Source organism: Pteropus medius, unplaced genomic scaffold, assembly GCF_902729225.1.
Source record: "Pteropus medius unplaced genomic scaffold, Ma_sr-lr_union100, whole genome shotgun sequence".
NCBI lineage: Eukaryota > Metazoa > Chordata > Mammalia > Chiroptera > Pteropodidae > Pteropus > Pteropus medius.
Window position 1 is genome coordinate 16,427,147 of NW_024349796.1, and position 12,551 is coordinate 16,439,697.

Below are 12,551 nucleotides of genomic sequence, written 5' to 3' on the forward strand. Positions count from 1 at the left end.
TACAAAGAAAAGTAGTTAGACTTCGTAACATTTTATACGCACGTATGCTGCCTTCCTGGATTTTCTACGTGGTCGTATAGGATACCTTTTTTTTCCCCATCGGACTTTTTAATAGGGAGCGAGGTGCCACTGCAATGAAGAAGCTTAGGAGTATTTTAGAGACTGCCATACCGCTGTCTCATCAGCTGGCATTCATAGAATTCTGGCACCGTCTAAGTCATCCTTAAACTTCATATGTGGCGAAATATGTGCATGTGTTTTCACGTAAATGACGTCGAGGCCACTTTTTTTTTTTAACATCTATAAGAAAATAGAAGTTCCTGTTTAATGGTTTTGAAATTCAGCGTCTCGAGAGGAGTTCAAAAAGGACTTTGCAGTTCTGCCGTGCTCGGGGGATCCCGAACTCCTGGGGCAGAGGGCGAGGTGTGAACACCCTCCTTCGTTTTCCCCTAAATGCTCCCCAGGGTCCTGAAAACGTCACGGACACCTTCATTCGGTCAGAGGCGAAGGGACCGACGTGTTCCGCAAGCAGACAGGCAAACACGCAGTGACAACGCACCCCGAAGGCTTCGCGGTTCCTACTTGGAAATTAGCAAGTGATGTACAATTCGTAATTATGCATAAATTTCAAACTTTCCATCCGAGCCAAAAATTGTGCTGATGATAGTCAAACCTAATCTAGGCATCGATTCAAGAACCTGCTGACGGAGGAAAAAAATACATGGAAACTCGTTAACGAGAAGTACAATTATCTGCATCTCAGCAAATAACGCCAGGAATGTGCTGAGCTCGCAGCCAATGAAGAGCTGTGTGTGCTTCGCCATTAATATTTCCCGTTGGAAGCAACACATGGCCGCTGTGTAAGGGCTGCACGGATAGGATGCTGTTGGCTCGATACCTTGTCGCCTGACACGAAGCAGGAAGCAGCTACTTCTTAATCATCACCTGATAACGTTGTGTGAAAACAAGAACGGGGCCGGAGGCTGTCTCCTGCAGCCAGCCACCCTGGGATGTAGCTTTCTGCGATGTTTAGCTGTTTTATTTCTCGATAGACATGCTGGGGTGTTAAAACCAGGGGACTGGAAGTTGTGAATGTGGCTCCTTTTCCGGGTTCTCCCGCTGAATTTTTCGGGGTACAGGTAGGCGCTGTTTATGGACGGAGCTTACGTCCTGGATGCCTACCGTGTGTGAGGTGCGCTCTCAGAACTGGCAAACCAAATCCTTCCATCCATCAGCCTTCTTCCCTGAGGATGACTCTCCTATGTGAGGTCCTGGAAAAAATAAATAAATAAGCAAGCACGCCAATCAGCAGAGGTGCTCGGCTGGTTGGGGAAGCCCATAGCAAGAGACGGGAAATATTAAACAGACAGTGTTACTCACGTCTCAGTGTGGAAACACGCCGAGTTGGGGTACCACGGCTGAAATGGAGGATGGAGTTGGGGTTACGTCCGTCAAGTACTCGACCTAGGACGCCTCCGTGGGTGAGGGAACAGGGTCTGGCCACCTGGACACCGGGTCTGCTGCTCACTAGCGTGACTTCACACGAATTACTTAAGTCATCTCTTTTTTTTTTTTCTTTTCAAAGGAAATTTTATTTGAAACCCCAATACATAAAACGGATAAAAAGAAAAAGAAAACAGGGCCACTATTCGGATTCCCTTCCTTGTCCTCAGAAGATATGGTCCCCCCCACCACACACACACACGTACAATGGAATATCCCTCAGCAATAAAAAAGGATGAAATCTCGCCATGTGCAACAACATGGATGGATCCGGATTATTAGGTTAAGTGAAGTGAGCCAGACAGAAAGACAAATATGGGCAATTTCACTTACATGTGGAATCTTAAAAAAAAATAACAAGACACACAAAAGAGAAACAGACTCACAGATACAGAGAACGAGTTCCAATCCTCTTCTAAATAAGGGCGATCGTCTCCGTGTCGTCGGATGGCACTTGTGTCCTTGGAAGCAACGACATGGCACGTAAAGCGCCAGGAACATCTTAGTACCTTCCCTTTCCCTGGCACCGCCTCTGAGATCCGAAGTATTTTACAGGCAATTCCATCGTAGAAAACTGGATATTGAAGATTCATTGCCTGGGGAGACCGCACACATGATGAGAGACGGAGTCGTCATTTTGTTCTAGAAATAATATATTTACTCTACGTTCCCGACAGGGAGAGAAGAGCCTAAAAAGTAGCAACAGAATTTCAATGAAAGAGAACAGTGATGCCATTGGGTGAGGACCAGCTTCTAAGGACCACTTCGGGGTAACGATGGCTTTGCACGGGGCGGCGACGTGTCGTCAGGCCCGCCACCCAGAGGAGGGAGCGGGTGGGTTCTGGGTCGGAGCCGAGCGGTGCCGTGACCCCGTCCTCTTCCCCAGTTTGCGACTGCCCCTCGCGTGGGGACTCGGTGGCAGATGGCTTCCTTTTACACCCAGGGCCATCAGCGGGATGTCAATGTGTCTCCTCACCACTCTGAAAATCCCGGGCTGGGCGTTTGATCCGCACCGTGTGAGCAGGATGACCCTGAGGAGAACATGAGCGCCGAGCATGTTTGGAGAGCTGGCTCGGGTCCCTGTCGACAGAATCGGGGAGGATCTTTCAAGACCGGTGACTAATCACGGTTTTCTTCCCTGCCCCTGAGGACGAGCAATCGAAACGGCAGTGGGATTGGAAAGTTAGACACCCAGGGGAGATATATATATATATTTTTTTAAAGCGGGGGGAGGAGAGCTATTCTGGGGTGTGGGAAAAAGCAAGTTTTACTACAGCACAAAAACGACGAGGCTTCGTTTACAGTTTGAACTCTTGGGAATTTAGGAAACAAAATGTCCCTAAGGGGGAATATTCTTTTAGCAATTACTTCGAAATGCAGGGGAGGAAAAAACATAAATACAGCTCGCTGGCCCTTGAACAACACGAGTTTGAACAACGGTGCAGATCAACTTGTACGTGGATGTTTTTCAAGAAATACTGTGAATATGTTTTCCTTATGATGTTCTTAATAATATGTTCTATTCTCGAATACAGTCTACGGTACACATATAAAATATGAGTAATCGACTCTTGTCGGTAAGGCTTCTGGTCAACAGCAGGCTGTTCGTCGATAAGTTTTGGGAAGAGTCAAAAGTTCTACACAGATTTTCCACTGCGGGAGATGGGGTCGGCACCGCTGACCCCCACATTGTCCAAGGGTCAGCTGTAATTCACATGTCAATATGACACAGACTATGAGCAAATAGAGTAATGAAGATCATCCGGAAAAAACTTACATTTCGAGAATGTTAGTAGCAAATTATAGAGCTAAAATGTCATTCAACTGGATTCTCACATTTCTTCTTAAACGGTCTCTGAACCGTGCAGGAAACAGACTCGGGTCTTCACTGTTTTATATTAGCAGTGGCTTCAGGCGGAGAGAGTCTTCGCATGACGTGCCCCGTGAGCCTTTTGTAGAGAAGGGACAGAGTTCTTGGCATCTCAAAGTCCCGTCTTTTCCTGGGCAACGATCTTCTAAACTATTATTTCAAAAGATGGCGCAGACATTTTGAATATCATAATTACTGCATGCATAGACTTAGAGACCCACGAGTATCAAATAATAATCTCAGCTCTATTGTTGTTAAATCCGGTACTAAATTTACAGCTGGAGGTGGGTGGGGCACCTTTGGTTCAGCAGTATTCTTAAACTAATACGTAACGCTGTTGGACTTTATTTTTGGGAAGGAGTGTTTCGCATCCTTCAGTATTCATGTAAACGTACGCTTCCATCTGGCCGTGTCTTTGGGCATTTAGGCGGACCATTAACAAAGTCACACGCAAGGTGTTTGTTTTGGATTTTTTTAATCCTGCCAACTTTAAAGTCTACAGACTTTGACCAGATGGTTTTTGGATATGAAAACCTGACTTCGGAAAGACCCATTCGGTTCTCAAGTGAAATGCTGGTCTAACAGAGCATCACAAGGCGAGGGCGTCTGTGTTGGCTGGTTGTCGCGTGCCTTGGGGTTTTAACTTGCTACCAGCTCACAGGTTTTAGGGATGTCACCGCAGATCCGACCAGCCTCAGCTTCGTGGGGTCCTTCTCTGTGGAGACGTACCAAGTCTCAAACTATTTTGAAGACAGAAGGCTGGGCTGGGAAAGGATTCCCATTAACGCACTTATGCATCTTTCATCTTCCACTGGGCAACTTTGAAACAAGTCTGATAATTTGATACAAACTGACAGTCACAACAGAAATAGCTACTTCTGGGATTATTGGAGAGAAGGTGCAGGGAAGAGACATTCATCAACGGAATGCTGGAAGAAAGGGTTATTATGTCTCTGTTTGCTTTTTAAAATAAGAATAGAGTAAATGGCACAATAGATTCTATAAACAAGGACTTCGGTGACAAGCCGACAGACTTAAAGTGATGTGTTTTACGTGCAGGCTGGACAGCATACTTCATCACCTATACGTGGGGAAGCCAACTTGAGACTGGTCAATACAATAGAACCTCTGGAGTCGGGGCTGGGCACAGCCGATGGCGCATGTCTGCTGGGTCACGGCCAGAGCTGGCACGGCTGTCATCTGGGCGATGGCGGACGTTAAACTTCTACCTGATTAATAAACACACATGCACGTGTGTCAGAGGGACGAAGCTGTGGCTACACGATCGGGTAATTTAACGCAGGTCCGAGGTGGACGGGGAACAGGTTGCTGGAGAGCTGGATTTACTGCCGACTCACAACTGTTGAAAATTAAGCTGCATGTGCTGCGGGGTGGGGTTGCGGGGGCATCTCATTACGGGAGGCTGTTTTTTTTCCGGGGCTGGAATCTTTGCCGAGTTACTGAGGGACTTATTTGAATGCAGGCTTGGACCAAATAATTTTCTGATAAGTTGGCCATAAATCCTCAGGAAAATAAGCTTGGTGTTCTCAGCATATCTATTGGCTTTTGATCATTTTTATGGCTTTCCTTTTGCTGGTCAAATTATCCCGATATGCTCCTAAGGCCATTCTGACATGGATTAAGTCCACGCAAACCAAAGGACCTTCATTACTTTGCGACTGGTTTTGATTTGGGGGCGATAAATACAATGACGTGAATGAGGTCGCGTTTGCCAAAGGGACATGTGATAAGCCACGAGGGTGTCAGCGATTCGGGCCTCTTTTTTTCTGCATAACGTGAGAATAAATTAATAACAGCTTTGACCAACTGCAGAAAGAAATTCGAGTGCAGAAAGAGCCAGGACATGGCACGGCATTTAGGTCAAGAAAGGTGACGGGTGCCAGTAGATCACGAGAGTCCAGGCACAGCCACTGTGTGCCTGGCACTGGCGGGTATAGCGTAGGGGCCGAACGTACGAGGAAACTAACATAAGATGTGACCCGTGAATAAATATCTCAGCGTCTAGTAGGGGGACAGGGCCGTCGATGGGGACGAGATTTACAGGGTAATAAAAGTACAGAGAGAGTGATCAGCAAGGTCTGGGACAGCAGAAGGAACCAGGTCTGCAAATTCGGGGTTTAGAGGAAATATTGTCATTAGAATCATCATTTTAAAAAACATTACTTTCCAACTTTTTTTGAAAAAAAATTTTAAACTAAAGAAAGTCAGGAAAAAAAAAGGACAATGAACACACAGATACCTTTCCCCTAGATTCACCGATTTTTTTAAACATTTTGCTGTCTTGCTTCTCCCTCTCTCTCTCTCTCTCTCTCTCTCTCTCTTTTCTTCTCTCTCTTCTCTATATATATATATATATATATATATATATATATATACACACACATATATATAGATATACACAAACACATACACACAGAATTTTTGCTCTATCTTTAGGAAGTAGGTTGTAGATATTATAATACTTTACCTCAAATATTTCGGTATCTTCGAAGAAAAAGGACATCTTTCTGAAACACGATATTAGTATCAGGAAACTGATCATCTCACAGACCCTCCATGTTCAGCTGTCTCTAATCATCGTAATAACATCCTTTATCGATGTTTTTGAACCAGGGACCAGCAATTGCATTTAGCTGTTAGTATTCGTGTGACCTTAGTATCATTGAATCTCAAAAGTCACCCTGCCTTTTGAACCCATTCCCGGAAATTCCCTTGCTTTTGGAATTATGTTTAAAATCAATTGACCTCTTTGTCGGTCACCATGGCAGAGATGAGGTATAAAGAAATTCAAACCCTTTCGTGTCCTACAAAACCCAGGTTTGCGGAGGACACTGGGCCTAGAAGTAGCAAGGGAGCTAACGGGGGAAGCCGACACGTTGCTAATAACGGGGGTGGGTTATGAGGACGCGGAAAGGGCGTGTAGCGTCCGTCACAGACACGCTCCGGTGATGCCACACCCGCCTCGCCCAGCTTCCTGACCTGGCACCTCGGCGGGTTCCACGCCCAGGCCGGGGAAACGCTTTCCTGACGGGTGAGCTGCTTCTCCCCATCCTACGTCTCCGCGTGTGGCTCTGAGCACAGTCCCCTCCGGAAAGTCCCCAGGCCGGTGGGAGGCGCCCCCGACCCACAGCCGCGGCGTCCTCCTGCCCGCCCCGTCCTCCCGGCAGAGTCAGGGATGGCATCGAACCCGCCTCCTTCCCGCTTCCTCCCGTCCACGCGGGCCTCTCACCCAACACCTCTCTCACGAAAGCTGTGGCGATTCCCGCGGCCACCCCAGCCCCAGGCGGAGCCACTAAAATGTGGCTTTTGTGCAAGACAATGACTGTGCCTTGGAGTCCGTCCGTCCAAGGACCCAAAATGCCGCCTGAAACTTCGAAGACCTTCAGTAAAAATGTGTTGACTGAACGAACGAATGCACGAACACACGACTGGGTGTTTCGCCACCACAAACAATCCGGGGTACAGAGGGTCTTCTTCTGGAAAAGCCTTGTGAGTGCATTTGACAGAGCAACGCGGTGCGCTACGCTGTGGGAGCCACACTCCATCTCCCCGGAAAGTTCCAGAGACGACAGACACTCTTTCCGCACAGTCTGGCGGGAGGGGTCGCAGGTGGCCGAGCCCTGCGCCTGGCCGCGTCCGCTCGGGGACGTCTGTGGGGAGGCTTCGCAGAGCGCGGACGAAGTTAGGGGGAGACGTGGGACCGATCGCACGGCCCGTGTCCACGTGGAGACGTGGCGCTGGCGGGGGCAGGTGACCCCGTGTGGGGAGGGGACGCAGAGTTGCTTTGCTGGAGGGCGGGGCGCTAGCTGGCCGGTGACCCACCGTGACCGCCAGCGGAGGGCTTCGACCGCCACCTCGGCAAAGCCAGCTGTGCGTGGCCGGGTCTGACGCCCTTGGTCCCCATGGGCATCCGAGCCAGGTGAGCGAGGCCGTTTTTCTTCCGAAGGGCTGGATGGGTGGCGTCGACTCCTGGGGATGCTTTGGCACCCCGAGCGAACAACGGGGAGCGTCTTCACCCGGGCCGTGACTGTGGGAACGCAGAAGAGAGAAATCGGGGCCGGACGCGGGGGACGCGGCTGTGACCGCAGCCGCGTGCGGGGTGACGATGAGCCGAGAGCGTCAGGAGCGACAAACCGGGACGGGAGCCGCTCGCGGTGCCGGCGGTTCCCACGCTCCGGGTCTTCCTTTGGCAGCGGCTGTTTTCCGGGGTGACGAAGAGAGGGGAGGACAGGGGGCGGGGAGCGTGGCCGCCGCCCAGCTCTTCTGAGACCCCCGTGGCCGAGAGAACGTCCCTCGTGTCGGAAACAATGGCGGGTGCTGCCTTTTTTTCAATCATCGCTAGCAGCTCCTGATTGTGTCACCTGATGACGTTCCCTGCTGGCTCTAAGGGACAGAAAAGAGTCAAAACAGATCGTGTGCAGCTAGTTTCACAGAGAGCAACGAGACCTGACTGCCCTGGCGCCCGCGCGGCTGCTCGGCCACGTGGCCCCTCACCTGTCCACCTTTCCTCCCAGCGTCACCTTCGAGGTGGCACCCGCCTTCTGTGGCGCCAGGGAGCAGGCTGCTGAGCCCGTGTCACGCTCCCGCTGAGGTTTGCACTCGAGACGGGCTGCGTGGAGCTTGCTGGACAAGCCTTCCGTGCGGTGGCAGTCCACGCAGTGCTCTGGGGACCGTTGCTGTCCCGAGTGCCAGGGAGACAGCCCGGCGGGGACACCTGACGGAGCTTCCATCACACCAGGACGACGCCATGCACCAGGCAGATGTCACACTGTGCTATGTGCTGGAGAGAATGAAGCCGATCGCGACGGAGGAGGATGCTTGGGAAAGGCCCCCTGAGAAGGCGACAGGAAGCGCTGGGGCCTCCCTGGTCGAGCTGTTAGGAGAATTAAGACAGTTTCGGAGTCCGACGTCCGGTCAGCCCCTGACCCAGGGTCGACAGAAATGGCGGCGACGCCCTCTGAACAGTCAATTTACAAAAACATAACGAAGCTCAGGTTTGGGCCTCTGGGATCGGGTTCTTGGATGAGACAGAGAGCGCTAATTTTTAGTCATAAGGGCTTTTCCACGGAAAACTATTGTGTCCTCTGCATGGCACCTGATTAAGGAGAGAAAAATATGAAAACAGTGTCTCCAGACTTCGCGCCGTGTCCGGATTCCTGCGTAAGCCCGGTGTTGGGGGCAGAGAGTGGCTGGGAGACGTCGGGGGACACGTGGCCCCAAGGCCGGCCGGCCACCCTGCACCCGAGCCTCGAGCTGGCACAGGGCGCGTGTCAGGCCACTACCGTCGAGTGCAGGGAGGAACGTGTCCCGCTGTGACTGACCGTCGCAGAGTCGGCCTCTCTCCCTGAAGGCCCGCAGGAGGACACGCGCTTGGGCCGGTGTCGAAGGGACCGGTGGGTCCACCGAGCAGGAGCCATGAAGACGCAGCCTCAGGCCCATCCGCTTTCCCATCCGGCCCCCTGCGTCCACCCTGCTGCCCACGGCGAGGCGCCCGCCTCTTCGGGGGCTGCCACGGACGCCGTACCGACCTGTCCCATCTCAGGCCGGTCCTCCCGGCCTTGGGCCATTGCGAGGGGCTGTAACGCCTCGGTGAGAGTTAACGAGAAAGAGCCTGTGGCACCCCTTTATCACAGTGTCCTCTCCCCAGCAGGCCTGACGAGGCCTGCGTGCCTTCTGGGAGAAGCAGAGCCGCGGACGAGGACGTGGGGACATGGGGACATGGGACAGAGCCAGCGGGCGGGTCGATGCCCCTGCCCCGTTCCTGCCCTGCTGCTCTGCGGGAGGACGCGGGCCTATGGTGTCCACCGGTTCTTCATGCTGACTCGTTAAAAAGAGCATGTGGCCGAGTGGCCCCACAGCACACCGGGACACCACCCACGTCCTCGCTGTCAGCTCCTCGGGACCCCGTCTCCCCCTGAGCACTGCAAAGCGGACGCTGTATTTATGGTTGGAAATTGGCTGCTGGAGCAATATTCATTTTAAAAACAGAGTTCTGGCACGCATTCAGGATTACCATGGAAACAGCTGTTTCTAGCAATTCCTTAATAAGATAGTTCAAGGTCTCAGGTCCGTGTGGGAGGCTTTTACCATCCACCGAATCGAAGACTTGCTTGTGACAACGGTGAAGTCGTAAAAACTCCTCTCCTCCGTCTGAAATGTGGACTATGCCTCTTGCTCGCTCCCTGTTTTAATTCGCTCTAGATAGACAGATAGAAGATCAATATGAGACCAGTTTTTAAAAACCACATCTTTACTTTTTCTATCGACTGTTAATTCTCATAATAGTACATAACGATCTTACTTAGCTACTCGTGTAAAACCAAACACACACACACACACACACTTCCGAGACTCACACCCTGAAGATGGGACGGAGCCCACAGTCAACCGGCACATCGAACCTTCCAACTTCCCGCCTCGAACTCCGCATGGATCCTCCGTAACGGAAAACACCAGGTTCTGCGGAGCGTCTGGAGTCACCAGCTGCAGCCCAGTGCTCCCGGGAGCCAATTTTAGCCCCACACGGCGCTGTTCTGAACCACAGACACTTCCTTGCACCTTATGAGAACCAGCGTGTGGGATTGGGGGACCTGGGGGTGCAGCCAGGCCTCGGGCAGCCCCCTCCAAGTCAGCGCTTCGGTCACGTTCGCAAGGAATCCTGCGGGCCCCCTCCAAGGCTGCTCGCTGCTTCCACGTCCCCCGTGCAGTGTCGCTGGCCCTCGACACAGTGACAGGCGGATCCCGATGCCGAGGACAGAAACGGTCTCGCCTTTTTCTTCCTTTTCAGACAAGCCAGCTCACTGCGTGTTTTCACGGTTGAGGGGCCACTGGGCAGTCAGTCAGTCAGCGAGGGGCCGGCGGGTGCCGACGGCCCAGGTCACCAGCCTCCTGCCAGCTCCGAGGGTGACGGGGGCTGCGCCTCGCGGGGCCACGCTCGGCTCTGAGTGCCGACGGGGTGCGAGGGTGGGTCGTGGGCGGCGGGACCAGGGAGGTCAGCCAGGGCCGGTCACCCGGCAGTGGGGAGCAGGGGACCGAGTCGTCCCGGTGCCTACGAGCCACGGGCAGCTCTGTGCGCGCCCGCGTGCCTCGACCCTCACAGCGCCTCTGGGGTACAGGACGTGTCACCCCGTCACAGTGCTTCTGGGGTACAGGAAACGTACCCTGTGCACAGCGCCCAGCGGCAGATCCGCGTTCAGATCCACTTGTCTGTTCAGCAGCCGCACGCTCTCAGGTGACAAGGTGCCCGGCGAGATCCGACGGCCTCGCCTCAGAGCGGCAGAGTTAGCCTGGCCTTGGGTCGCACACAGGCCACGGCCAGCAGGCCTTCTGGAATGCATCGTCTCCGGGGAAACACAGTGAAATGCCTGATGTTTCGTTCTGTGGATACGGGGTTCGAAGTGACCCCAGTTCCATCGCGTACACACGTGCGTTTAAAAAAGGTGTTAACAATACGGATTACAGCACAAGCCGTTTAGAAAATGACAATTTTACATGAAACTTTTAATTAATGTGGGGCACATCTGATCAGAACAGGTTATTCAGAAGGGCAGGGTTGGGAGCACCCACCGCACAAACAGGTCCGAGCTTCGAGCCATGCTGCCTTGCAGGACAGTCCTGCACCCGGAGGCCCCCGTCAGGCGCTGGGTCACAGCAGTTTTCATCATCGAAAGGTCTCTTCCAGGGCTGTGTATTTTAAGCCCAGCTGAAGAAAAGCAGAGCAGAAAAAGGCCTTTGAGCGGTGGGAATTCAAAGCAAAGGGCCCTCCAGGGGGCTTTCAAATGCCCGCTCCCCCGCTCTGCGCCGAGGCTCCGCGCCGTGGCCCGTTGGCGGCCGGCAGGGGACGTGCCCCGCGCACTGCTCCGTCTGAAGCTCGCGGCGGCGATGTTCGGCTTGTCGGTTGGCTCCCTTGGTCGTACGGCGAGATATTGAGGGAGCCCTCGTTTCTCTGCGATAAGTAAACAGAACCGGAGATAACGGCACGTGGCACATTCATGGGACTAACACTTCTGCGTGGAGAACCGACTTCGGACCGCGCTTTGTGCCCTGAGCAGTCTCTGTTTCGTGGCTCCATCCTTGGAATTAGGGCTTCCGGCCTTGAGGCAAGAAAGAGCTTGAGAGGCATCTCTACAGACGTAGAACCGTTTTATAAAGCTACGTGTGGGTCTGTCTCCCGCTCTCGCTGTCACACGGTCTCCGCCCCCGAGGCTCCGACACAGTAAACGCGCCGGGTGATTCATGCTACAGTGTCTGAAACGCTGGGCAGTCATTTCTCGTGGTCTGGGAGTGAGCAAGTCCGACCCCCGTCCCCTGAGACCCGGGTGTCGGTCCAGTGCTGAGCGTGCCGGCACCGGCTCCCGTCCCGCGTAGCCCCGTGCTCCCGCACCTGTCCCGTCCCCCGTGCTCCCGCACCTGTCCCGTCCCCCGTGCTCCCGCACCTGTCCCCTCCCCTGTGCTCCTGCACCTGTCCCTCCCCTGTGCTCCCGCACCTGTCCTGTCCCCTGTTCTCCAGGCCCGTCCCCCGTGCTCCCGCGCCTGTCCCTGGGCTCTGCCGCTCACGCCACCATTGTCTCGATCTTTCCAGCTCGCAGCAGGCTTGATCGTGGACGTTCTCACCGCCGTCGGCTCAGTGACGGTCGCCTTGCTGGCGGTCGTCTCTCTGGCAGTTGGTGTGGCTGTTGTCGCTTCCAGCAAAAGGGCCACTCAGGGAACCTACAGCCCGAGCCGTCAGGAAAAGGAGGGATCTCGCATGGAGATGTGGAGCCTGGTGCCGCCGCCTGCCGCGGAGAGGCTGGTCTAAGAGCTTCCCGTCTCTCCGAGGGCGAGACCCGCGCCCCGAACACGACTGGAATCACGCCGAAGCCACAGGAAGGACTCCGGGACCACCTTGAAGACCTGCATCGTGATTCAACCTGACGCCGTCATCTGGTCGCAGCTGATCAGCAAGTGCCACTAATTTCAGCCTCACCATTAGCAAAAATATTCTCCAGAGGACTGTCCTCTGGGAAGAGCTCCAGCGCCTGTCATTTATACTCTGCTTTTTGCAACCCGGGGACACACCTTCCTAGTTTTGTGGCCACTGCATTTTTTTTTTTAACACAGAAACTACAGAGGAAAATAGAATGTATTTCTCACTCTTCTTATCAAGCGGCGAAAGCTT

The 12,551-nt window shown here is 53.3% G+C and overlaps 1 protein-coding gene across 1 annotated transcript in view; it reads left to right on the top strand.

Annotated features, from left to right (window-relative positions):
- CRB1 (crumbs cell polarity complex component 1) overlaps positions 1 to 12,191 on the top strand; it is an 84,803-nt gene extending 72,612 nt beyond the window's left edge. The window contains 1 exon segment of the mRNA XM_039883641.1: positions 11,976 to 12,191. Within this exon segment, the coding sequence (XP_039739575.1) occupies positions 11,976 to 12,191 (216 nt within the window).
- Positions 12,192 to 12,551: the final 360 nt, after the last annotated feature.